This window comes from Athene noctua, chromosome 9 (genome assembly GCF_965140245.1).
Source record: "Athene noctua chromosome 9, bAthNoc1.hap1.1, whole genome shotgun sequence".
Classification (NCBI taxonomy): domain Eukaryota; kingdom Metazoa; phylum Chordata; class Aves; order Strigiformes; family Strigidae; genus Athene; species Athene noctua.
This window is the reverse complement of record NC_134045.1, coordinates 22,107,663-22,135,566: the sequence shown is the minus strand read 5'-3', so window position 1 is coordinate 22,135,566 and position 27,904 is coordinate 22,107,663. Positions and strand designations below refer to the sequence as shown.

Genomic DNA, 27,904 nt, shown 5'->3' with positions numbered 1-27,904 from the left:
GAAAAAAGTTGCATAGAGTGAAGTGCAGACTGCAGTCATAATGGATCTGACTCCTAGAAGGGTGAGGGTATGAGTGAGAGAGATTATGTCCTCTTAATGTCCATCACACATTTTGTGTATCACACAAAGCCTGGAATTGTTTCAGAATCCTAACATCACATTTTGTCAAACAGAACATTTATATCACAAAAGTGGAAGTTCTAAATATGTTATCACTAGCAGATAGTCCTAAACTAACTTTTTACGTGCAAGTTACAGATGCTGAAAAACAACACAACCCAAAAATCAGTATATGTTAAGTCACATTTCCAAGTCAGGCCAAACAAACTTCTAAGATTTCATTTACACGTTTATTTACAGTTTGAAAAACAAACATACCCATATGACCTATCAAAATATTTACACTGTGCCATGAAGTTACAGTGTCTGCACAGAGACATACTGAAGTGAATCTGAAATTCCATATACACAAATTGCATGCACAAAGTTTGCAGTTAACAGAATTAAAAACCCCCCACTTGTATGCCGTAACTGAATCTTCAGATCAAATCCATCTCAAATTAAAACTGATGCAGCAAAAGTTACATAAAAATACCTGTATAATTATCAATTACAATTTATCATGTCTAAAGAATTCCAGTGTGAAGCTGTTGTCTGCATTAGTGAATGCTGCCATCTTGATTCTTCAATCTTTATGCCCCCCAGCACCAAAAAGTGGTAATGTGCAAGGATTGCAGAAGGGTCAAATCTTAATTGAAATATTCTAAACTATGGACTTCCTCAAAAGAAAATGATTGCCTGCTCCACTGTATTCCTCTAAGATAAAATTTTGTAAGACATTAATACCAATAGGCAGATTTTTCATTTTTATAAATTCATTTGTTATTGGCTGTTGCCCTTGGTGAGTAAAAACTCTGGATCTGAATTAAAATCTATTAAAAGCTGGATGGAAACCTCTGACATCTGTACTCCAGGAGTCCTTTCTTCCCCATGCCCTGTAATGGTCTTTGGATATAATCTTCATCTACCAAGACAAAAACATGCCTGACCTGCGTACAGGTAGTCCCACTGACTTGAATGGGACTATTCGCATGTTCAAACTGGGGCACGTGTTCTGTTACACTGCTGGACTGGAGCTGAAATAAGGCAGCCACCCAGAATATCTTGACTGTCTCCAGCTATGGTAGTGAACTGAATAACTACAGCTGTCTCATTGTATCTTTACTCAGCTTTAACTTCACAAATACTACCAAAGACACAGTTAAGAGCAGTCATCACGTTTAAAATTTAAAATAACCACAGTATCTGTTTAAACTTCGCAGGTAATTTTTTTTATATTATTCAAGGAAAGGGCTAACTCTTCTGTTATAGACAAATAAATAAAATGGAAAAATAATTCAAAGAAGCCATAACCTGGAAAAACACTTTAAGGGATTATCAAAGAATGAGTTAAATTTTTTCAATCTGTTTTGAAGTTTATGGTTTAGATTAATACCACTAATAAATGAGTCATCTATTTCTCAGTGAATCAGTTTTAAATTAAGGGTTTACAAAGCTTCTTGAAGAGACATCTTTTTTGTCTTTGATTTTAAAATAATTCCTAGCTTTATGTGGTATACATGTAAGTAGTGGTGAAACTGGTGCATCAGCCATACCTGGAGAGAGATAGAGACAGATAATTATATCTTAACTCAACCAATACTGACCTCTTGTAACTGTTATAAAACTAAAAACACAGCTTGGGTATCTATGTACAAACTAGTAATTCCAAGAACAAACTGGTATATATTTAGATATAAGTTTTTCTAGTAGTAACATTATTCTTCTACACAGTTTCTATGTATTTCTAAACAAACTGTGAAAGTTATCGCTTATGCAAGATACAAGCAGAATTTAAGATGACAAAAATATTTAACTGTGGATTTTCCTCCATTTTATAGAGTTGGACACTTACCCTCTGGTGCCAAGGATTTCAGGGATTCTAAGAGATGTGGACTAGAAAACTTGACCAGACATCTGAATGGTACTTTTCTATTCAAAACGTTCATTTGAGGATCACTTTTAAATATTGTCTCAAGCTGTTAACACAAAATTTAACCAGGGAGTATAAGAAATGAATATATTTTATTTATACGTTCTCATTTAAACATTACATTAACAAGGTAATGTGTAGTAAGACGGTATCTTATTTATCTATTATTCCTAATATTAACATGATTCCAGCTGGAGGAATATTTTAATAAATTCAGAGGGTGCCACCATGTGGTAGACAGTTTTCTGCTGAAAGAGGTAGCTTGTTCAGTAATACTATAAAACATTAACTATCTCTCAGAATTTGCAATATTGTCTGTTTACCAGGTAAAATCTGTGCATCATCCAAGAAGTTAAATTATGGTGTAGCATGTAGCATGAGCTTTGTATGTACTTCAAATAACTTTTCTCATGCTTCAACACACCACTGGTATAAGTCTACCTTTATTACAAAAACCAGTCAAAATGCTTAGTTCACAAGGCTGAAACATGATCTAGGAGTCTGACCAAATCTCAATGCAAATCTGTTTAAGATACTTTAAAATAAAGTATGTCCTCCCTAAAATTTGAAGAAATACTTGATTTTTCTTAATTTGCAATTTAATGTAGCTACTACTATATTAAAACTATAAAAAAAAGAAAATTTGTTGCTTCGACTACCTTATATTGTGCAAATTCGAGTTTTGGTTGGGGACCATCACCAAAAACTTCTGAATTCACTCTCTTTATTCTTTCTTTCTCATTTTTGTTTTCTTGAATTATCCTTAAATCTGATGCAGGGGAAGAGTAGGGAAAAGCAGAGAGGGAAAAAAAACCAAAACAAAACGGAAAGACAACTTTGTCAGTTGATACAATACTGTTTTTCTGATCAGGTGATTACTCCAGTAAAAATCTGAAAATAATGTAAAAGAATTCATCACAATCTTTTTCTTCCATAAGCTAGTTGTCTTCGTTGTTTATATTGTCAGTTCTTACTGAGAGAAAAACCAAAGCTAATATGAAAGGAGATACTGAGAATTGGGTATTTTTGGTTTCATAACCGTGTCCATGGGGAAATAGCTCTCCTAGTGACAGCCAGCATTATGGCACCCCCCCAGGGATGGATAATACAGTGCGAATGTAACAGATGGACATTTCCTGTTATGAATCCCATTTCATAAGGCAGTAGTAATGACATTCAAACTGCCACTTAATTTGAAATATACATACCACTTTCTGGTGCTACATTTCTTTCTTGTAGAGGTTTTGGATAATAACTTTGGAAGTTCTAAATAGGGAGAGAAAAGGAAAAAAAAGGTTTTAGTTCAATTCCACTTTTAGAGACTGTGGATGAGAAGCACTTTCCAGATTTCTTTTTACTTCTCATTCTAAAAGTGAATATTCTTCCAATTTTTGACAATTACTAGAAGTGAGAAAGCCCAGCTTTGTTTTAAGAAAAGAATGCCTGTCCTATGGTACGTGTGGACATTTCCCTGTTTACAGGTTTTACATGGATGAGCAGAGTAAGTGGCCATTCTAATAGGCTTCAACTCATTGCTCTAGGAAGCTTAGTGAAATGATGCTAAAAGAATCCTAGAATTGAATTGTTCATACAATTTTTAGACTGAGTTTAACCATTAGGAGTAACAATAAAGACCAGGTGGGATACCAAGTAATTATCTCGCCAACGTAACGTTACCTTAATGAAAGGCCATCCACCTCAGTAGTTCAATATTAAACTTGATGGTCTCTCAGGAGAGATGAATTTTCCCCCTGCTAGGGCGTGAGAACTCAGCCTGAAGCAAAAAGCAAGACTTAATCTTAGGATGTACTTGTGAAGGGGCTCACCTGGCTATATCTCTTAAACACAATATCTTTAAGGGAGTTTAAAGAATGACTTCGAAGCTCCATTTCACGGATGTCATGGTAATTGGAAGCAGCAACCAGGGCCTTTAAATAAAAATAGAAATTGTTTTAATGTCAGTCTTAATCATCACTGTGTTTATAATATGGAAAAAATATAGTATTTCTAGACATTGTGATGTTTTTTGTTTCAAGGTAAGTGACTGCCTTTTAACTAGCAGGATTCTTATGTCTGAAAAAAATGTTGAGTAGATTGTTGTTAAGTTTAGGTGAATATTTAAAAGTGTTCACAAGATTAACCAGATAAGCCTGTAGCCTTATCAGCTGAAAAATAAATAAATAAAATACACAGGTTAATAAAATAATTAAATTACTAGTACAGAAGTCTCTTGAATAGATTAAAAAAAAATAAAGCCTACTAACACTGGTTATCACAAATTGACAGAAAATGTCTTTTTGAACTAATTAATAGCATTCCCTGATAAGCTCATACATCTAGTTCTTGAAGTTAACTGTGGTGATGTAATATTCTTCAACTTCTACAAGACAATTTAACTGAATATTGCCTAACATTTGATTAAGAAATTAGAATAATTCGAGGTCAGCAAAAATACCAATAAACTTAATTTATTCACCATTCCAAGGGTTAAAGATTGTTTTCCCCCATTTTTATCATGAGTTAAAGGAAAAAAAATGACCACATAAATTGGTAAATTACATTAAGTGATTAATCTTTACCCATCCTCTTAAAAGCTAACACAATTATAGCTGTACAAAACTGTGGTGAAGTCAGGGTCCACATGGTTTTATTCTGTACCTGACATAGCAGAGGCAAGTTGCTCTTAAGAACTGAAACAGAAATGAAGACATAGGGAGTCTGTGAGTGGTATACAACATAGCTGGTTTTGTACTGGTTTGGTTTTGTATATGGTGTTCCCCAAGCAATTCTAATCCAGATTGCATTATCCTCATATTCTCTAAAGTTGATGGTGACCTAAACAGAAAAAGAAAAGCTTTGATATACCTACACATTCAGGAACTCAGAAAGATTTTGTTAACTATTAACCCTGTATTCACAAGGCCCAAACATGTTTTAGTGCACCACTGCTTGAAAAAGAAACAAATCCCACTACTATAGTCAGAATTGTATTTAAATCAAATTTCCACAGAAAAGCTATAACCTCACAAACTTGAAAAAATAAAAAATCATCATCTTTCAAACTCTTCCTGTTGCTTTACATTTTCTTCTGAAGGGTGAAAATAAAAACAGCTTATTAAAAAAGCATTGGTTCTCTCTTTTTGGGAAAGTAACACCACAAAAAGCGGTGTCTATTTAGATGGAGGGCTAGTAGCATTATTTCCAATACGTCCAATTTTTTAGAAAGTACTTTTCATCAGCTTGTGATTTTAGGCCTGAATATAATCTTTGTCACTGCTCAAGAGTACACAATCAGAAGTTTGAAGAAGATTCCCTTTCCTGTTTTTGTAGATTTGCTCCTTGGTTACTTCTTTTTACCTTGACTCAACCTTGGTGACATAAAAGTGGGAAAACTTCCTTTAAAAAAAAACAAACCTCCCTTTGACTGAGGCACATACAGTCAAGATGTTAGTCCAACCAGGTTGTAAACTGTTTAAATTGATGGACCGACATCACTTTTCAAGGTTTGTGTGGATCTTTTTTAAAAAATTGAAATAATGCAAAACTATTATAAAAGTGAACTGCAGCTGATTATCTGTTAGTCTGATTTGTATTTGTTGCCCTCTACTGTTGTCAGTGGGAATCCTTTGTGAGTCAAGAACTGACAGCTAAGTAGCCAGAAGCATCTTCTATTACTTTGCTTAAATGAATCTGGTGAGCTAAAGCAAGAAAAGGATGCTGCAAATTGTTCAGTAAGAGTGAGATGATAGTTATTTCCTTTCCATTTTTTTCTTACCATGCTTGTTTCTGTAGTCTAGAAACTGCTTCTTGCCACTGACAGTGGTCTTCCAGTCATTGTAACATAATGAAATACCAGAGCCAACTCTCACAGCCATCACAACATATAATTTCAAAACCAGAACTAAAAGAAAATGGATACAATTTTGCTACTAATCTAAGCCATAACAACTGAACTTCCTTGTCCTTCTTACTCACTACTTCAAATTCCCCCTACACCCTGATCCCATTTGTGTGTTGTTTTTGTATTGTTATTAGGTAACAGGACAAAGCAGTATCAAGTTACCTAGGCAACACGTACACTCAAACAGGGCAAAGACTTGATAGAAAACATACTGCCTTTCTTGAAGTCAGTCATATTTTAAGGCAAACTTACATTTTATTTCACTTCAGCATAATTGTAAAGTTGCTAGAACAGTACATTTTTCCTATTTCAGATGGAGCTTCTACCGTTTCCAAATTAACAATTCCTTTTAATTTTTGATGCTGACTGTAAGAAAAAAATACCTCACTAAGGTTATGAAAACAATCTATTGACACCAGAGCTGTGTAATACATTTAGAATGCATTTATTCTTACATTTGTTAAGGCTGACTGAAGTCGTCTTTTAAATTTTTTTTTGAAATCTGTTAAGTCAAAAAAATCCGTTTCTTCCCCTGTTATGCAAGAAAAAAAAAAAAACAAACAAAAAAAACCAACCAAGAATTGTGTTTACAAGAAGTGGTTCAGAGATGTTTTTACAGTTTTGCTTAAACAAAATTAAGTAGAAAAAGCTCAAGTTGCATAGCCTTATACAAAAAGCTGTATATTAAATCTGAGCCTCATTATTACTGTGTAAAAGTTTAATATTTAATTATTAATTACTGATTTCTAAAAATTGCTTGAGAAGTTAATCAAAAGTATTCTAAAAACATTAAAGATATCTCTAGACTATAAGAGTATTTAAAATGTATGATATGAGGTAGCATGGCAGTAAATTGCTGAGAAGTGGGAAATGACAGCAAGGAAAGGCATTTTACCTGTTTTGTTCATCTGGTAAACACTCCACAATCTTTTGTTTGAGTAGATGTAGTTGTCTAAGAAAAATAGGAATTGCTCAATAACAGAGTATATTATCAAATGGTAATTAAAGGAACAACTAATTTTAGTTTTATGACCAGGTTATTTCTAAAAGATTACTTCTGATAACGGAATACAGTTTATTCAGCATTCTTAAACTACCACTCATAGTAAACCTAAAAGCAAAATATTTTTTTTAATAAAAGATAGGAAGATTTTTAAAATTTCATTAAGCAATTAATAAAGGGTATCTCTGAGGTTCAATGTTTAAAGAAGGATTTTACTTAAAATGACTGGAACACAGTCTAAACTCAAACTAGGAAATATAGACTGTTAAAAGAAACCTTGATATTTGAACTATTATACAATCAAGTTGTGATTTAGTGTTGGAGTTAGAGTTCTACCTGGAGTATTTGCTAATAATTTTGTCTATGTCACTCCGTATTGGAGCACAATATTACTGATTTTAGGGTTTGGTGCACGCTGGAGTCAAACACATCTCTCTACATTTATTGCTGGATGTGGCTTACTGCAGTTTACATCTATTTAGACTTCTGAAGAAGAAAACATACTTTTGTTGATTTTCAGCTTTTGATTTTTTATTTTTTTAAAAAAAGGTTGGATTCAGTAAGATTCACCATCTGAAATGTAATATGTTTACCCCAATTGCATCTGTACCACACTAAGGCAATTACTATGTAATTAAGGGCATTACCAAGTTACTAAGAAAAAAATACAAAGATGTTATCTTTATTATTTTACTTACAAATTATGTCTAAGACAGCTGCTTGCTTGATGCCTGCAGCATTTTCCTGGAAAGAAGAGTAACAATGCATGGTAAACTGCAGGTCCAGAATGCACTACCACATAGTGAAACACATCAATACTGGCAGATTAAATTGCATTGAGCTGAAGTCCACAGCGTGTACTCTCTGCTCAAATACACCACACCTGGTCCCCATGTGCACACAGCAGTTTTGAGAAATCAATAATGAAAGTTATTTCAGCAAGGTTTAAGTGTTCCTGCAGAGGCAGCAAGAAGAATGTTGTCCTTATAGTATGATGTACAAGCAATTAGAAAGTAAAACTCATGGGTATTCATGAAATTATGCAACAGTGACTAGTATTTCACTGTCAGAAATTTTAATATGCTTGATTCCTTATTTAACATTTACAGAATGAAAAGATTTTTAAGAAACCTTATGACACTACTTGTTACAGAGAAGGATGTTTCAGAAGCAATTGCTATTTTAAAATGACATTGGCTGTCTTACGAGAATAACTTAACAGTTTTTTGCCTGCAATTTGGTCTACACCCCACGTAATTAATCTTCAGGTGTGAAATTAAAAAGGAATTATACAAAAATCTATAGAATTTAAGAGATACCAGCAATAACTATCTATCTGGGTTATGATACTATATATTAAGAATGCTAGTACACCAAAATCAGAGCATGTAAGGAGAGCAGAAAACTTTTCTTTGCTTACACTACACAGAACAGAAGTAGTTCTGGCCAATTAAATTTTTCCAAGAAATATGAGAAGTCTAAAAGATATAAACTAGTGCTATCATGACCCATACAAATTAGATTTAAATCATCACTATGTAACATGTAGTCATCCTAATCAACACATTTTACAACTTAGAAATACACCCATTTTTTAAAGGTTTAACACAGTGAGCTTTTGTCTACCTTATGCAACTCAGAGCTCAAAACATATATTTTCATACTTAGCAAGAGTCAATCCTGCACTCCAGCCAATCAGACAAAATTGACGGTATTACCGGCTCAGCTTTACATTTTCCAAACCACAAGCTGCCATCTGATACTGTGTTACAGCCAAAGAAAATTCATTTCTTCATAAGAATGTTTTTTTGACAGTGCTTCAACACACATCCTGTATGTCACTGCCAGACAATTCCTGAAGGAAAGGATTACCTCACAGAGTTGAACAACATCTTGAGAGATATTCTCCTTTATCTGACAGAAGTTTATGGCTTGCAGTTGCGCCTCAGAGAGAAAGCCCCATTGCTGCAGCGTTGTCCTGATTTCATCTCGTGGGATTTTCAATACAGTTCTTCGAATATACTCAGCAACAATTTCATCCATGATGAAGACACCTGAAAAGTTAAAACGTTTAATAAATTAAGACAGCACATAAATTGATAAATAATCTGCACAGGCAGGCTCAGGAGGTTTGCTTCCTTAGTAAGGCATAGAAAGCTACACCTAGGCACTAGCAGAACGCTGGCATCAGCCCTAGCGTGGCACTGCCACAGATTTCGGCAGATACCAAAGACAGCGAGTTAAAACACTTTCTACAACAACTTTTCCTCACTGATGGAGGACTGGTGCGACCTTCTGGAAAGGGAGGAGCACCGGCCCTCACTCAGTGCTGTTACCGCCCGTCCGGTCCGACGAGTGTCCGGAGGGCCCCAGGGAGCGGGCAGGGACAAAAGAACCGCGCAGCCGGGCGGGACGGGACGAGGCGGGACGAGGCGGGACGGGACGGGACGGGACGGGACAAAACGCGGCAGCCGTACCTACCCCGCGCACACCGTCTTGGCGGCGGCAATTACCGCCTCTGGAGCCGCCCGCCCGCCCCGCCAACCGCCAAACCCCGCCCTCTTTTCGAAGCGCCCAATCAGACTCCGCACAGTACCCGAGCCGCCCAATCAGAAGGCGCCCCGCCTCCCGCCTCGCCGCGCGCTGACGCCGGTGCCGTGCGGGCTCTTCCCGCGGCTTCCGGTGGGGCCTGCCCGGGTGTCCCGCGCCTCCCCCTGGCGCTGTCTGGCGAGTGTGTCGCTCGGTGCCTGTCTCGCCTGCCCGGGCTCGTCCTCTGGGGACTGGAGTAAGTGCGAGGATGGCGGAGAGGGGAGGCTTCGGCCGGAGCCGAGCGGGCGGCGTTGTGCCTTTTTATCTCTAGAGGAAAAGAGGGGCACGTCGGGAAGGGCCCCGCTCCCGGCGCCTCCTTCCTCCCCGCCGCCTGGCGTTGGGGGAGCCGTGCTGTGCCCTGCCTGAGCTCAGGGCCGGCTTCTGGGACCCCCTGCTCACCTCGCGTCCTCCTTCGGGGCTCAAGGAGGGCTTTCAGAAGGGCTGTTCGGAGCGGGAGCACGGGGCTCTCCGTTGCGGCTGCCGTAAGCTTGCTCTTCCCGGTGTCTGTATCCCGTCACTATTTTACAGAGTCCTGGGAGCACTGAGAAACTACAGGCTGAAAACAGGTTATTTCAGTGGGCCTCTTCCGCAGTAACTGTTCATAAAAGTGTAGCCACCCCTGTCACCTGACAGCAAAGCTGTGTTACACTAACAGTATTTAATTTCCGCCCAGTGCTATGTGCCTTTCTTGAGCAGGTCTTGCTGCTCAAGGGGTGAGGCCCTGTCTATCGTCAAGGGACTGTGATCCTCTTAATCCCTCTCTCTCACAAGAGGAAAGTGGTTCTACAGTAAGCAAGAAAATTCTGCTCGCAGTACTAAATTTATAGTGTCCCTATCTGCTAGATCGGGAAATGAATGCAATAGTAATGAAGTCTGGTCTGGTGGATGCAGCTGAAGTATATGAGCAGCCTGCAAAACAGGAATTTGGTGACAGCACCTCATCTTCAGCATACTTTGCTTTTATACCGGCTGGGTGTTTTCATCCTTGACTGTATATTCTTGTCTTCATAGATGTAGCAGGAAAAGAGATTGTTTCAGTAATCTTTTGTGCTATAATGCTATATTGTGCAGTGTGACTTGCTGCATAATGCAATAAAAATATCCCACTAATTGTCCTGTAACTGTGCTGATGTCTGTTGTATGAATACAACCTTAAATAATTGCCAGGAGGTGAAAATGCCCTATTGTGCTTTACTTGATCAATTATTTTAGCCGGAAATAAAACTGTAGAAATCACTTGATATTCAAGTTAGTATTCAACTTGCTTTATTTATTAGGAATAACACCTTCTTAACTTACTTTACTAAGTATGAAATGAGGTGTGATGTAGTTTTATCAGATACTTACTCCTAAAAGTAGCGGATGAGCGCTCATTCTGCTGATGTGAGAGATGTTGCATTGTTGCAAAAATGTGTTCATGTAAAAAGACAACTAAAATCAGTATGAATCTTATTTATCAAAGGCTTTTAAAAAATTATTATTTTGGCTCATGGAAAGTAAATCCAATCTACTTAATATAAAAACATTTTAAAAGTATACGTAATCTCTAGCACCCCCCTGCCTGTTGCGTTTTCTTACTATTTGCATGTCCTCATAGATATGTAGCTAAATTATCCCCCCCCCCCTTCTCATATGTAATACTGGAAAACTAGTGCATAGTTTTGAAGACTGAAATTCAAGATGTGACTAATTTTTATAAGATTTAGCTAATCTTGGTTTATTAAAGTGAGGGTGTCCAGATAAATTTCAGGGGTTGTTCTCAGTGTGCCTAATCACAGCAAAAGGATACACAAAGGATAACAGCATAGAATGATACTTTAATACCCTGATCTGGAAGACGTTAACCATCTTACTGAAAGCTAGAAACAGACTCTTTAGTTCAGGATTTCCTAGGTTTTGAACAGTGTTCATCAGCTGTTGATTTCTCATTTCACTGAATGGCTGATCTGAGTATTGTAAGCTGTTATCATCAAAAATCTTTATAAGCTGTGTATGAAAGATAATACTAGTAATGTAGAAGTTCTGCTGAAGTGACATGAATGTCATCTGCAGGTAACACCAGTCAGTTAGGTGTGGAGCTGAATCCTTTTTTGCACTAAAACTTTATATAATCTTACAGAAAACACCCACGATTTGATGTTAAAGAGCTGGTTGGACACCCATGATTTGGTGTTAAAGAGCTGGTTGTTTGTAAGTATTTTTCTCCGAAGCCAAACAGAACAGTACTATATAATTTAAGCCCAAAATGTCTGTACTTACTCAGATTAGACAGTGAAATGAAGTGCAAAAGCAAATGTTACGCACGGTGAGTGATACAGTGGCTTTATTAGAATCTGCGGATCTGTTCGCCCTTCCCTCTGTTAGTACATGTTCTCGTTCGCATGGTCATGCTGCCGCCTCGTGGGTGTGTTTGCAGCAAACGTGTGTGTCTGTAGTCCTGTGAAAAGCTCGGTGTTTCTGTTAAGGAGTTTAATGATTAGCAACGTAGATGCTCAGATGCAATTCAGGGTTGGTAAACGAGGATTTGCATTTTGCTTTAAGAAATAATTTTTCCGGACAATATTTGAGTTCATGGAGGTTTTTTGTTTGGTTTTTTTTTTTTTTCGTGGGTTTGGTTTGGTTTTTTTTTTTACTATTGACCTTAGAAACTTGAAAAAAAGATTACTTCTGTGTGCAACTTTTTAAATGGAGAAATCAGCAACACTTGGTTTAAAAAATAGTCTTCTCTCATGTTTTAATGAAATATAGAAAAAGCATCTTAGGAAAGCAATTATCTAGATTTAAACCTTTCTTTTGTTGTTGTCCCCCAAACATGTAAATATTAAGCATTCAGCTAATCAGTGAGACTAAAAGCAACCTACTTTAGTTTTCCTTCTGCATCAGGGAACTGGTTGGTTCATATTTTTTGGGAGATTCTGAGAAAAGAAGGAAGGACATGCTGATCTCATGCTTCATTTGGGAAAGGAGTGGGACAAACTAGCACGTGGAGAAACAAGCATTTTATCCTAGATTTTGATGTCTAACAGGAGTGGGAATGAAACGCGTAGTGTTCTTGCCCGCTCTTGGGACAGCCTTTTGGTTTCTGCCTACTTGCTAGGTATCAGCAGTTTTATTATGAATTCCATAATATGTGTAAGGTTCCTTTTGCACATTAATATTTAATGTATTGAACATGTGTATAGGTCAGCTTTTAGGTTAGGGATGAATATCACTTCTTGATAACTTATATGTTGATTCCTGTTAGGAAGTCTTTTGCAATTTGATAAGCTTAGTGTCCAGAATTGCTTATACAAGAAATTATCTAATAAGAATTATTTTTCTAAACAAAAAAATTTGCTTTGGAAATTCAGTACCATTGTCAGAGAATTTCTAAGTTTAGACTTTAGAATTTTTTTTTTTTAAATCTGGCTTATGTTGGAAACCATAAAGCTAGAATATCCCCTATTTTCCCCACTTCAAGACAAACTACACAGAATATTATACTGTAATGAGACAATTTCTTCATGCTTTTTTTCTGAAGGATAGTGTAGATTTAGAAAGCGGTTAAAGAAGCTGAAAGATCGATCATCTTCATCCATGTTTTCTACTTTCAGAGGCTAATAGTTTATAGAAATAAAGGCATTTCAGTGAAATAATTTAGATACATATGTAGTGTAATTCTTAACAAGGAAGGAAAAACTGCGCTGAATTCAAAATCTTATCTAAAACACATTGAAGGGCAGACCATTTTTGTGCAACCCCGTGAAATATGTCAGTGTCTTTATGTAAAGAGTTCATCTAAATACTTCTCTCCAAATCCTCGCTTCAGTTATGAATGTTTGCTTAGCATTTTGTAGTTCATTTTCCTTCTAAAGCAATTCCTTAATGTTGTTCTACTTTACTGGTAGTATTTCTTCTGCAGCAACTGCATGTTTACCTTGACATTCTTTATCCATCATTTCTGTTAGTAGTTTTCTCAGAGCAATTTGTATTGCTCATTACCAGATTTTTTTCTGTGACTTTTTTCTTTTTTTCCCTCCCCTAGTTTTTTTACATACTTACGTTACTAGCCACCACCTATATAAAATCCTGTCCATGTGGATTTATATTCTGGTAAAACGGTACTTTGTAATCCTTATTTTAGTCTCTTTGTAATAATGTTCTAATCTAAGAAAATCATCCTGTCCTTTTTTTATACATGTTTTTGTTACTCTTGAAACTCTTTTGTCTGTCAGTCATTCCCCTCCAGCAAAAATATTTTAGCCTTCTATGATCATTTATAGATCTCTGTCTAATCTGACACTCCTAAACATAATTACAATATCGAGCACTGATAACACTGTTCGTTCATAAACTTCAAACATACTTAAAGGCTCCAGTTAAGCCTTCCATGAGCAGTGTAAGATGTTCTGTTACTTTAATCTATTGTAGCCTACACGAACTGAGTACCATATCTGGTAATTGAACTTGAAAGATTTTAATATTAAATGTTATTTGAAAATTAATTTCAGGAGTACTGATCTATGAACTGATGTGACAGTTAAGACCTCTGATTTGTAGCATCTGTCCTGCAAGAGGTGCCATTGGAAAATGTATTTGAGTTGTTAGAAGGCTTTTATTGATGAAACACGCTGTCACCTATGTGTGGCATTGATAGCTTTCATCTGCTTTATCCAAGAATAATTTTGTAAACAATAGCAGTGATTACTAATCTGAGATTAGAATAATGAATCTTTCCTGGAAATGCTCCCTTTGACTTTCTGGCCTGTGCTGATGTGCATGCTATGTATTTCACTAGGGCACTGGTCTTGGTCTTCTGAGATAGCCAGCTCAGATGACAGTTTTAGGAAGAGCAGTCGGAGGCTGAATGATGAAGAGATTTAATAATCAGCTGGGTTCACACATGTTAAAGTAATGTGCAGTCATTGAGCAGGTCACACTCTCAAGGGAATGCTAACTCTAGTGCTATCAAAAAAAAATCTACTGATAAATTTAAAACATATTGACTTTGTGTGGCATGCAATCAAAAGCCGGTGGCAATAACACAGCAGGGTTCTTAATCACTTTGCTGTTACAGTCGTGCTCCTGCTGTCATATTTCCAAAGGTTCATTTGTTAATTTGTTGAATAGAATGCTTAAGCAACTTGTACAGTTTCCAACTTCTTCTGTGCTATGAGTATATATAGCGCAATATTAGACTTCCAGATAGCATGGGGGAAGATTTTAGAAAGAAATTACTACATGTGTATTTTGCAACACTATGTGGAATGTATTCTCATGGGTCTCAATGGGCTTTTAAATCTGTTTAGATTTTTTAAATTTAGGTTCCTTGTGGGAATGTAACTCTTGTTAAGCTGAACACATGATGGGGAATATTGGGTAAACTAGTATACATACCTCTTCAAGCCAAATATATTACTTGAGTGTAGATTATAGCTGCCAGAGCTGCAGCTGAATCTTGGGATTTTGCAGCTGTAAAATCTGACCACTGGCTACTAGTATTTAACTTGTCTATTTAGCTGGAGCGTTGAAACCATGATGGCTTAGTACAAGTTATGGTGGTATTTGCCTGATGCATTGCAGCTAGAAAGGTGATCTCTTTGGGAGGAGGTGGCACGACAAAATATTAAATAAACAAACAAACAAAAGCATCCGTTTAACTCAGTGGCAGTATAGGTCACACAAATAGAATTTTGTCAAGATGAGCCCATTTGTCCTGGTATGAACTGGACTTTTCTTCTTTCCTGGTGAAGTCATCTTCCACAACAAAGATGTCATCTTGTTTCAGCCACTGTCATATGATGTTTTCATCCTTATCAACAAAAGATCTTGAAAATTACTTCTGGGAATATATATATGTTTTTTAAATGGGAGGTAATATAAACATTTATTTCTAAAATTAAGTTTTCTCCTGCCCCACAGCACCCTGCAGAAAAGGCCCTGGGGGTCCTGGTTGACATGAAGTTGAAACATGATTTAGCAGTGCACCCTTGCGGCAACAAAGGCTACCAGCATACTGGGCTGTGTTACAAGGGTAGCTAGCAAGGCAAGGGAAGTCATTATTATTATTCCCCTCTTCCTGGCAGTCTTGAGGCCACATCTGAAATCCTGTGTTCATCTTAGGGTCCCACAGTCTAACAGAGATGATAAAAACCCTGAGTCTAGCAGAAAGGAAACTAAGAGGGTCAGGAGAGTGGAACAGCTGGCACATGCGGCAAGGTTAAGGGAGAGAGGCTGCTTTGGCATTCAGAGGAGAACACTCGAGGGAAACTTAAATGCTGTCTTCCACTATCTGAAGGAGTGTGGGATTTATGTAGAAGACAGATCCAGATGCTTTTCAGTAGAGCGCAGTGAAAGGGCAAGAGGCAACAATATGAAGTTGCAAGAAAGGACATTCTGATTTGGCATAATTAAGAACACTCATTACTGTTTTGATTAAGTGATTAAGTACTGGATTTTAAAGCAGCATCAGCGCTTTGGATCAGGATTTTTTAAAAAGCACGTCGAAAACTAAAAAAGATGCCAGTTCTCTGAGTGCTGTAATGAAGTATCATTGTGCTTCCTGTTCTGATCCATCTTTGTAGAAGATAGAAAGATAATGACATATACTTAGCTTTTTTAAAGCTAGAAAGAATAAAACTGATGTAGGAAAATGAGAAGATAATCTGCAGTTCAAGAAAGATGAATGCTACTAGGGAGCCCCTGAAAATTAAAATCCCAAATGCATGCTTATGTTCATGACAGCAAAGAATATAAACTTCTAGATAACTTTTAACATTTGGGCTGTGTAGAAGAACTGACATGTGCTATATGTATAATTTATATTACACAGTCAAAGTTGCATTTTGATCTAAAATGTTTTTTGTTAAAGTAATACTGTGTGATAATGTCTTCAGTGGTTAACTCAAACTTTCTAGTTATAGTTTCATATTTTAATGTTGGCAGGTGGAAGTTTTCTCAGATTCTTGTCCTCGTACTACTAAAATTATCCCTAACTAAAGATGCATCCAGACCTGTCTCCTCATCTGCACACTGAAGAATGTAACCTAGTTATCAGTCTGCTCAAGAAGTGTCACAAGGAGGTAAGGAGTTTTGAGCAGAGAAAAGAGTGGGTGGGTTGGGAAAATGAATGTCAGATAAATTAGTGAGAATATTATATGATCATAAAGAGAAAAACCTCCTCTAGGCAGAACACCCATGAAACATAGCTAGTACGTTTTCACTGAAGAGGTATCTGACGACTGTGTGTAAATCTTGCCAGTGATTTCTTTAGGAAATAAAACATGTCTTAAAATTTCCTGTGCTACAGCTTGACAAGTATGGACCTGTTTTAAGAACTGAAAGAACTTCTGCACCTTCTAGTACTGTGTGCCCCTCAAAAAACAATAATAAAAGCAACTTCAAATGCTCTCTTTTTGTATGCTCCCAGCATTTCCATCTTCCAGCTGTCCACTGGGCAGATGCTTCAGGCTGTTTATAAGCAGATGTGTTGATGGGGATCCGGACACGCAGCATGCCTTGCATTCACTGCTTGGAGAGCTAAATGTGAATTACTGTTTGACTTCCATCTTCTTAATAGGCACCTACCCAAGGATGTAAAATGCCAGATTGTCTTCAGGCTTCTCAAGGCTCTTCATTGCTTCAAGAAGATCAAGATGATAGAATCATCTAACTCATTTAAAAGCCTTTTTTTTTTTTTTTTTAAATTTGCTCTGTAGCAAACCTGTAGATGTATGTCAGCCACTGCAATGAAAGCTAGCTGCAGCATTGCTGCAATATTGTTAATTATTTTCCCAGTTCTCTCGTATACTCTAAATAGATGTTCTATACAGATATATTTCTGTATTAGTGCATAAAAAGTTGAATTTCATAGCTTCCACTGAGGCAAAAATATATTTAAATGGTGAATATGAGTGTGAAAACAATGGTTTACACTGTTACATGGAATCTACAACATTTTTACCTCCATGTTCAGATGTGGTGTTTATACTTTTTTGTAATGCAGTTATCCATAAATTCTAAGACAATGCATGTGTTCGCTTTACTGTTTTGAGCAGAATTCTAAATTTTTCTTTGCAAAAGTCATTACAGAAGAACAGGGTTGATAATACACGAAATATGAGAGATGTTTTGCATGAAAGAGGGATAACAACATTTTTGCAGATTTTAAAGTAGCTATACTAACATATAAAAACATTTGCAGTACCAGACTTTCTTATGATTTCTAAATTACAACTGTGTACATTTTTTTAAATGTAAGATACAAAGTTCTTGTACAGAACATCCTTGAGCTTTAAAAACTAGAAGTTATCTTAAGCGTAAGAATGATATTTTCCTCCTGAGTTCAAAACCTTTAATTTGCTGAAAAATGCTTTTGGTAATCTGAACGATTGGAGAGACTTTTGTTTTTTTTCTTTTTTTAGTTAACTTTTTTTTGAAACAACTTTAATGTTATAATGTAGCTGAATGTGTTCATTACCTAGAATTAAGTAAGAAAACTTATTCTTGTACATTAACTACTCTAGTATCAAAAGGATTGCTAAATAAATGACTCTCAGTTAAAAGGAGAATAAAACTTCTATAGGCAATATAAAATTAAAATGTTGCCATTAATTTTTCATAATTGTGAAAACAAATCCAATCAGGAAAGAAAATACTCAGATTTGTCCTACTTTTTGGTACTTACATAGTTGGGCTTTCTATGCTTTGACTAGAGAATCCAGAAATACTCATTTGCTACTTGGAAGTAATTTTTGACTGGTGTTTTGTTTTGTTTTTATAAAAATGAATGTTAATATACAAGTATCATGGGTTTTTTGTATAATGTAGCTTATTAGACTGTCTTGAGTTTAAGAGGGAACTGGCACTAGAAGATGTGCTTGAATTCCTTGGCAGCACGTGATTCAAAGGAATTTATTGCCAGTTTGATTTATGAAGGGACTAGGAACAGCAATAATACAGACATACACGGGATTGTATTCTCTTGGTTTTGTTTGAAGTTGATCGTTACATAAAGAGGAATTGCATTTGTCTGTCTTGTGCTCAACTATGAGAAGGTATTTGTGCTAACAGTCTCAGAAGAGAAGGGGTGAAGATGGCTTCTTTCACACTCATTTAAGGGAGCAATACTTTTTGTTTAAAATTCAAGGCAAATGTATTGAAATATTCTTTTAAGATTGAAGTCACTGTAATCTGAAAAGTCAGTGATCTTAATCATTTATCAGTGACTAACTGCTGTTTTGTTATAATGCCAATATGTCCTAAGAACCTTCATCTACAATTCAAATTAATACTCCTGAGGGATGAAAAGCATTATTTTTTAATTGGGTGTCCTGTGTGTGCATTTTCATAAAAGTCAGTTTGATTTACTTTATTCCTAATCTAGAACCTGCCCATTATATCAAGTTTTGCATCTACTGAGGAGAGGTTAATGGGATTCCTATTTGATGTCATTATTTTGATTTTTTTTTTTTTTTTTTTAACAACTCCAGTCTGGTACCAAGTGTGTGCTTTAAAGAGACTTATTTTTACAGGTGACAGCTGAAAGGAATGCATATTGTCTTGCAATCGTATCACTGCAATAGACATAATAACTTTTTGAGAAACGGATTCTTTTTTCCTCATAATCTGAGCTAAAAAGTTGCCAGTTTAGGAATCTGGCTAAATAAATGTAGATGCAACTCACTGTATGCACTAGTAAGAGTGGAGTTAGCTTGAAACATGAGTGCTCACCTTGGAATTTAACATGCAGATATGGGAACAGAATACAAAAAGAAATTTGTATTAGCTAAAATGAAAATGTTGTAAAAGCAAGATCAGCTCGCAGTAAAGCGACCATTTATCACACGCAACTGCTTCAGAGTGTCATCTGATGCCCTTTATAAAGCAGAGAGGTATAAACAAGCTAATTATAGCACTGCTACAGTTTGTCATAATCTCTATAAACCCACTTCTATTTTCAATCGTGTTCTGTTGGTTAAAATCTTGTCCACTGTTTGAATTCTGAAGAGTGTTCCTGTATTACTTGTATAAATCCATCTAGCTGCTTGTTAACTACAGAAATGCACATGGGTTTCCCTCTGAAACACAGAAGTGACTTTGTTCTCATGTCTTGTTCTTCATGGTCTTTTTTGATAAAATTCATTAGTTCTCTAAAAGATTGGTCAAATAATCTCTATTGATTGTATAGCTGCTAAAACCTCCACTCCTCCAGGTCTTCTGAATTGCTTGACACTTGGATGCTCTGCTACCAGATTCTGTGGCATGGTAGCAAGCATCACTCTGAAAAAGTAGTCCTTGTAGAATTGTGTATTTTGATAGTGTTTGATTGGCTGATAATATGAAATCGCTTTAGGAAATCCTGGCTAAGAGGACAGATTTTTACGGTGAATCTCATCAGCTTAGCTGGGGAATGCCCTCATGAGGACAATGCCTACAGTTTTTCAGAAACTAAGTAACACTTCAGTATGCATAAAGCCCACAGTTGGCCTGTGTTATAAAGATGGTAAATGCATCTTATTTATTAACCTCAAGATCTGGAGAAACTTAATAGTTTTTTATACTGTTTCTAACGTTTCAGTCATTTAAACCTAGTGCCTGCATCTTCTATACCAAATGTGATTGGGGTGATGGAACATCAAGTCCTTTGCCTCTCTAGGCCACGAAGATATAGTGAAAACTAAAGCATAGAGGATATTGCCTCCAGGGTGCCTGTAGATCTCCCTAAGTCTTTCTATATCACAAACTGGAGTTCAGAATATTTATTTTTTGTACGTTATTCAAGCTAGTGTAACTGAACATTGTAAGACTGACTCCTAGATCAATAAAATGTATGTTCTACATTTAGACTTCATAGCTTCAGCTTAGGTATTCTATTTTAGTCTGGTTATACAACACGATGATTACCTTTAACTTTCAGCAAGGTGGGTGGTGGTTCAAATGAGGTTCAGGAGTAACTCTAACTTGTAGCTACTCAGTAAAAAGGTTACAAAGCATAATTTTTCACAAAAAGAGAAAGAGGGAAGAAGACTGGGATATGTTGCAGAAGACAAGTGACTTCTAAGAAATTTAGAACTTCAGAGGAAGAAGCTTTTGAATTGAACATTTTCTTTTTTTCTCCCTAACTGATAGCACAACATTTTGAAATTTTTTGGCCATTGCAATGATATTGACCATGAGATGCGGAAGTGTTTAAAGAAAGAGGTAAGGAACAAATTTACTATGAGTTAAATGCTTAACAAAAAAAGAAGTCCATGGGATAGAAATAGAGTTGCTTTTTACTAAGTAGTGGAAATCAATACACAGGCCTTGAAATGTAAGCATGTTCTGGAGTGGGCATTTGAGACCATATATAAACTTTTTTTTGATAAATTTGTCAGGTAAAATTGAATTTAACAAATGGCATGGTTTCTTTTTGGATATACAAAAATAGGCAAACCCACATTTTAACCAAACAAATATTACAAATAGGAACTGACCACAGATTTCTTTTGTTTCTTCTTGATTTATTTTGTTGTTGTTGTTGTGGTATTCACACAAATAGAATATAAAGCAGTAATGATTACTTCTGCATGAGTAACACTTATTACTGAGGTCAGTTATACTGAATTAAACTACTCGATGAGTTGCTGAGTTAGGCCCTAAATGAAAATATTGCTGCTTAGGACCTACTCATTGCTGTACTACACCTGCAGATAGGAAGGAATGGAAGACTCTAGGAGTTTAAGTAGATTTACTAGCTAATGGGTACATTTTCAGGAGAGTATCAGTGATCTTTATATTTGTGGTTGTCATGCCTACATGACAGAACACATAAATGAACTTTTCACACACCTTTTAGCTTGAGATTGTACTTATTAATTTTGACATAGATTTCACAGTCCGTTATTTTATATAATATGTATCATAAAATCCCTAAAAAGGGAAACTTCAGGTGCAGGATAGCCAGAAGAGTTTGGGCCCTCTCTTTTCCTTCTGTCAGTGTGTGGTAATTAATTTCATCTGCTTGTGTCAAATACTTTTTTTTTTTTTCCTCTTCCTGAAAAACTGTAGCACAGGTCAGGAAAATAATGGAGTAAAATTACTTTCCATGAAATCTTATTTTTCTTTGTTCCAGTGAAGTTGAAGCCTTTACATTCAAAGGAGTTATTGATGGCTATATTTGTCTGCCTTCTTAAAATATGGCTACATTGATATGCCATTACTAGGAAGTCCCCGAAAGGCTGCTCACAAGTATAGCATAGGTACAGATGTAGCTTTTAAAGTTCCATTGTTCTCATTCTACATAAAAACCTGGATGGGTTATTGAAAAATTAAATATTGGCATGGGAAAAAGTTAAGCATTTTGTAAATGTTAAGTAATATTTTGGGCCATTATTTCAGTTATAAACCAATCAGTATAATGAGTGGAAAACGAAAATCCTTTCCAAAATCAATCTCCTTAGTAGTTTATTACATTATATAGAAAACTGAGTATTTGTGGGTTACTTGGATTTTATTCTTGATACCAATTATTAAAAAATTGAACAAATACACGCTCTAACTTAAGGCCAAGAATAATTTGCTTCTCACAAAATATATGTCAAATCATGCATTGATTTTTAATTTTTCATTTCTTTTAGCCATGAAAAGGTTTCCTTTTTGGCTGCAGTGAAAGAAAGTTAGCCTCTTCAGGATTTTTGATAGTGCAAGGGCATACTCAAAAGCATGGTCATCTTATGCATGCATCTGAACTGTGAAGGCTTTCTTGGTTCCGTTTTACACTGGAGTCCTGTCTCTGTTGGGTTTCTTTTTTAAACCATAAAACCACCCAAAACACCTGAACCTCATCCAACCCAAATTTGCCTTTGTTCCTTTCATCCTGATATACTTTATTTGTGCACATAATTAATGACTAGAATCAAAAATAGACCAAGTCTGTGATGACAAATTCATGTTTTGGAAGGCAGACACACTTATATTAACCAGTATCTTTTAGAAGGAAAAGAGCCTGACCTGAGCTCTAGAGTAGCACCAGTGCAACTTTTTCCCTAGTTCATGTGTGAAGTGTGGCTGTCATACATCAGATGGCTGTATAATTAAGTTCCTCCATAAGATTAACTGCATCTTCTTTATTAGAATGTTTTAATGCTCTTTAGCTTAATAACCTTGAACTTTGAAATGTGTATTTTAATCAAATAAATGTTAATTTAAAAGTAAAAATGAACCAATACATAGATATTAACAAGAACTGCATTTCTAATGCATCAGTCAAAGAGATTGTTTCTGTTCCTGAGTAATAAATGCTCTCTACACTTTTAAATTTGATTTATCTGTTTAATGATAATAGCTGATCTATTAATTTCCTTATCTGTCTTCCAGTATGAAGAAAACAGGGCCAGAAACAAGGCGATGCGACAGAAGCTAATTAATGCTCACAAAAACTCAGAGAAGTGAGCTGCACTGTAGCTGGATGGCTGCACTCAACAGGGACACGCAGCTGAAAGTTGACAGAACACTTCCCATCACCAGTGTTCAGCCTGTGGTTTGTTAAATGATGAAAAAATAAATGCACCTAATACATACTCATTCCGAGCAAGACAAACAATATGGGAAAAAATAAATGTAATAAATGATCACTCAGAACTTAACTTAGTTTTTGACCTCTAAAAGAAAACTGTTGTGGCAAGTCTTTGTTCGGGCATAGTTTTGTTATGATTAGGTAATGAGGAATCAGTGTGTGTGGAGTTTTGTGTATTCATGGCTGCTATATTCCCTACCTTGTGTTGAGTTGCATTTATTTCTTTGTGTTTAGCAGTTTCTCTTTCATATCTTTTTGCACTTTTTTTTTCTCCCTGCAAAACACCAAATAACTTTTTCCATTACTCTTAGTAGTGTTGTGATAGCACTGCTTAAGTGAATTGTCAAAAGAAATTTTAAACAGGCGTGGCTTGAAATTGGAAACTGCCTATCAAGTAATAACTGGAGTTCTAGTATTTTTATTGGAGCTAAAATGATGAGACTACTATCCTCCACTGAGAAGATTAAAAATCCTCCCTGCCAACTGTATGTATGTACAGCGTAGACTGTTGTAAGACAATTTGTTCATCTTACCCAAAGCAAGTGGCTTTAGAAATTCAGAATGGAACATTTCCAGGGATTTACAAAGCTTTGCCTTGATTTTTGTTGAGTACAATCAATGTGTGCTGAGTGATTTTTGAAGAGGAGTGCTGCCAAAAATACAAGCTGAATAGTTCTTCCATGTACTATGGTACAAAGGTGAAGTCAAGCTACGACTATTGCTGTTGAAGGAGAACTCACACTGAAGCGAAAGAAAATGTAACTTGCCTTTCAGTTAGGCAAATCGACTAGTACTGTGTTAACCCAAGCTGCCTCCTTAGCCTACAGGAGCTGTTTATTTGCTGCCAAACTGCAGAAAGTCCTCAACAAGTTTCTGAATTAAGAAGTCTTAATATTAAAACATGTTGGTTTGTGCAGTGATGGAGCTGCTTCTCTGGGTGTCTGCTGGATTCACCTTATTTTTAAATTACTTTTCTGTTCTGCCTAGCAACAAAAGATTTCTTTTAAAAAAGTAAATCTTATTAAGCCAAACAGATTAAGTGTCTTGAAACCTTTTGAAAAAAAGGATGCCTATTCTACAATGAATTCTATGGTTTGTTGTAAGAACCATTGTTGATGCTCAATCTTGAAATTAATACATGCACCCGGTTTTGGAAGAAAGCTGTATTTTGTCATCTATTTTGAAAGATTCATTAGATAGAATAATTTCACTTCTTTTTCAATATCTGGATGGACCTAGTTAAATTGGTAAAACTTAACCACAAATGTTTTCAGTGAAAGTTCCAAGAAAAGCTGAAACAGTTGTTTCTGCATCTTTTGACATGCTGTCTGCTTTCTTAGAACAAGTAAGTAATGCATTATTTGAGTTAAATACTTGAGTGGTTGAAAGTGGTGCAGTCTTTTTATTGGTACTCTTCAGAATACTCTTGACGAGTGTAGTGAAGTTCCCTAACTGGGAACTCTGCATCCTTGATCCTTCTTCCATTTGTGATGACAAAATCTACTTCAGGCAAGCTCTTAAATAGGATTTTGTGATGCTTGTAATTTTGAAGTAAATAAATAAATTGAGAATTGTCCTCGAGATTAGGTTGAGAAGCTGATATTTGAGTGCAGAAGCACTGAAGCTTTTATTTCTTTCATCAGCTTCTGTGAGTCCAGATCTTTCACTAGAACAGCAACAAAATAAGGATCCAAGAGCCACTTAACACAGCTCATTAGTCAGAGTCATGTTTTCAGAGATCAGTGTGCTTAATGAATGAAAGACCAAATGGCACACACCATTTTTATTGATGCTTTGGACTACATTTAGCAATAAATCTATTTTACAGATAAACTTTGTTTACCTAGTGAAAGTATCATCATGTTCATCCTTCTGTTTCTCTTCACTAATTGCCCACTAGTAGTGTGATATGAGATTGTCCATTGATTCCTGTTTGTTCCTTTTTTTCTGAGAAGGGTTATGTTGCTAATATGATATTGAAGCTGAGAAACAGTAGTGTAATAAAATAAGACTTACAATTTATCTGACAGGGTAAGGGTGAAATGGTTGTTTGGTTGGTTTTTTTTTGTTCCCTCAAGTGAGCTGAGTGGCAAGTAGGGAACATGTTGGGTGAAATGAACCTTATCTATAAGGACTTCGAAGACACTTTATTGTAATGTCATTTGTGTATAGAAGCATTTTCTCCATTGTTCTTTCTGCAGGAGCAAGCCTGAGAGAGAAGAAAAAATGAAATTAGATGGAATTTTGTGTGGCGTCACATGTGAGAAGCTCTTGGGCAATTCACATGGGAAAGTGAAGAAGGTAGAAATATAAACAGAAAGGGAAAATGGCAGCTATAATAGACCTGGACATAGCAGTGAGGTTTTTCCATGTTCAAGCACAGCGAAAGTCTAGAATATATGGATGGGCGGAGTATGGAGCAAGAGAGTGATAACTACCCAGCAGAATCCCTCCAGCTCTACAGAAATATCTGGTAACACTATTGGTAGTGTACTTTCTCTTGCTGGAAAATGAAATGCTGACATCTTGTTTTCATTTTTTTTAAGTAGAAGGAAAGATACTCTGCTGAGTAGCAGCAGCATAATGAAGTACAGCAGGGCTAGTTCTTGCTCTGGTGTTAAGCTCTGCCTGCAAGGATCACTGTACTGGTTCTCAATTCTGCTAGGAATAGTTTGAAACATTAGTTGTCTGTCAGGAGAAATGAATGTGAGAGACATTCCAGTGAGTGCTCAGTGGCTAGCTTGCCATAAATTAGGACACCCTGAACCTGCAGTCAGTGCCCTGGCACAGCACAGCTTTGCTTCACAAGCACGATACCAGAGCATAAGCAGCACCTATTGCGTGTGTGTTTGTGGGCTTCACACTGACAGGGAGATAAGAATTTATTTCTCATTATCCTACTCTGATCTGATTGGTAATAAATTAAGCTAATTTCCCCAAGTCCAGTCTGTTTTGCCTGTGATTGTATTCGCAGGGTGATCTTCCTGCCCTTATCTTGACTCACAAGCCTTTTGTTGTATTTTCTCTCCCTTGCCCAGCTGAGGTGGGAGAGTGGCTTTGGTGGGACCCGGCATCCAGCCAGTGTGAACCCACCACATTCACCCTAGTCGGTAACACCCTAAAAGAATTATAGCAGAGGTGTTTGTTGCAGATTAAATTCTACATGTAGTTTCTAGACCTTGCAATAAAACCTTGATTCAGCTGAGCTGTTTGTACAATTTGGGTGAGGGCTGTAGTCCCATGAGTGTTCTAGCCGCTTGCTTTTTCCTATCAGATTTCCAGCTGATACACTGGTAATTCAAACAGTTGGGGTAATTGCTCACAAACACAGGGATGAGAGGATGGTAAATTTTATAGGTGTGCATAACTTCCTGAATATTGGGGTGTACTCAGAAAAACCCTGTAAGAAATGTAGTCTTGATACATACTCCACAGGAATGATTAATATGAATAGCTATTACTAAAATATGCAGCTGAAAAGTTAGTTATGCCGACTCTAATTGTGAATCATTGTAATTAATATTTCTGATGTATCTTTGCTAAAGCTCTACACCTGTCCTGGTTTTGGCTGGGATAGTTAATTTTCTTCCTAGTAGCTGGTATAGTGGATTGAGGCTTGATAACACTGATGGTTTAGCTGTTGCTGAGCAGTGCCTACGCTAGGACAAGGACTTTTCAGCTTCTCGTAGGGCCCTGCCAGTGAGGAGGCTCAGGTTGCCAAGGAGCTGGGAGGGGACACAGCTGGGACAGCTGGCCCCAACTGCCCAGAGGGATGTCCCACACCTCGTGCTGAACAGTGAAACTGGGGGGAGTTGGCGGGGGGGTGATGTGCCAGCAGCCCGCTATTGAGGGACTGGCTGGGTGTTGGTCAGTGGGTGGTGAGCGACTGCGTTGTGCATCACTTGTTTTGTATATTCCTTTATCATTATTATTATTTTCCCTTCATTTTCTGTGCTGTTAAACTGTCTTTATCTCAACCCATGAGTGTTAACCTTTTTTTCCAATTCTCTCCCACGTCCCACTGCGGGGGAGTGAGCGAACAGCCGGGTGGTGTTTAGCTGCCTGCTGGGTTAAAGTACATCACCCCCACCACACCAATCGAGTGTCCTCAGCGCTGCTGAACGTTGGCACTGCCTGTGCCTTAAATGAATGCATGACATCTAATAGAAAATATTTCTGATAGAAATTAAAACACATTTCTGTGGAATACCTAAAATGACATGAACAACAGGAAAACTATTGATACCGGAATCTGACCGTTTAATTAAAAATGAATTATTAACACTTGTGCTTAAGCAAAGGGATTCTCTACCTGAACAATATAACGGATTTCAGGGCTGTAGACTTAAGTTTACATATTCAATTTTATTAACATTCACTAAAATGCAGTATCGTAGCAGATCTTAGTGGTCCCATTAGATTCTCTGTTTATTTAGCAGAGCCTTTCACTTGTAATTTGCTAGTTCTAACTCTGCTTGGTGTAACAGGAGGAACCTGATGAAGTTAATAGTTTGTCCTCTTTTGTAGAGGTGTTTGCATCACTCAAGGTAAAGAAGTATTTGGTGTAACTGAGGCTCACTGGTAACCATGCTGCCAGTCAACAGAACCTGCTTTGCAGAAAATGAAGGTCTACTAATAAAAACTTTTAAGTGAATACCATGTTCACATCAGGTTCCCCAAACCAATTAAAACTGCTGTGCGCCAAAAGATGTCTTAATGGGAACAAAATATATATTTAGCCTAAAAATGGTTCTTGTGAACTATCATGCTTTAAAATTATTGTTTTGAATTATTAGTGACATTTTAAAGGCTGGGAACATTGATACGGAGCTATTGCTTTTA

The 27,904-nt window shown here is 36.7% G+C and overlaps 2 protein-coding genes across 5 annotated transcripts; one reads left to right on the top strand and one right to left on the bottom strand.

Moving 5' to 3' along the window:
* Positions 1–383: 383 nt before the first annotated feature.
* CENPN (centromere protein N) lies at positions 384–9,468 on the bottom strand. Its single transcript, XM_074913706.1, has 11 exons — positions 9,418–9,468; positions 8,809–8,990; positions 7,635–7,680; positions 6,829–6,885; positions 6,389–6,465; positions 4,691–4,867; positions 3,859–3,960; positions 3,241–3,298; positions 2,692–2,801; positions 1,955–2,078; positions 384–1,655 (listed from the first exon to the last, which is right to left on the bottom strand). The coding sequence occupies exons 2-11, from the start codon at positions 8,977–8,979 to the stop codon at positions 1,540–1,542; spliced, it is 1,038 nt and encodes a 345-aa protein (XP_074769807.1). The 5' UTR covers positions 8,980–8,990; positions 9,418–9,468; the 3' UTR covers positions 384–1,539.
* On the top strand, positions 1,941–27,137 carry CMC2 (C-X9-C motif containing 2). Of its 4 annotated transcripts, XM_074913709.1 has the most exons (5): positions 9,625–9,721; positions 11,645–11,715; positions 16,450–16,586; positions 20,635–20,706; positions 22,864–27,137. In XM_074913709.1, exons 3-5 carry the CDS (start codon positions 16,506–16,508, stop codon positions 22,936–22,938), a joined length of 228 nt encoding a protein of 75 aa, XP_074769810.1. In that variant the 5' UTR covers positions 9,625–9,721; positions 11,645–11,715; positions 16,450–16,505; the 3' UTR covers positions 22,939–27,137. The 4 variants fall into 4 exon arrangements, with proteins under 4 accessions (XP_074769811.1, XP_074769809.1, XP_074769810.1 ...); XM_074913710.1 differs by lacking the exons at positions 9,625–9,721; positions 11,645–11,715 and adding an exon at positions 1,941–2,023; XM_074913708.1 differs by lacking the exon at positions 11,645–11,715 and having other exon boundaries at positions 9,594–9,721.
* The last annotated feature ends 767 nt before the right edge of the window (positions 27,138–27,904 follow it).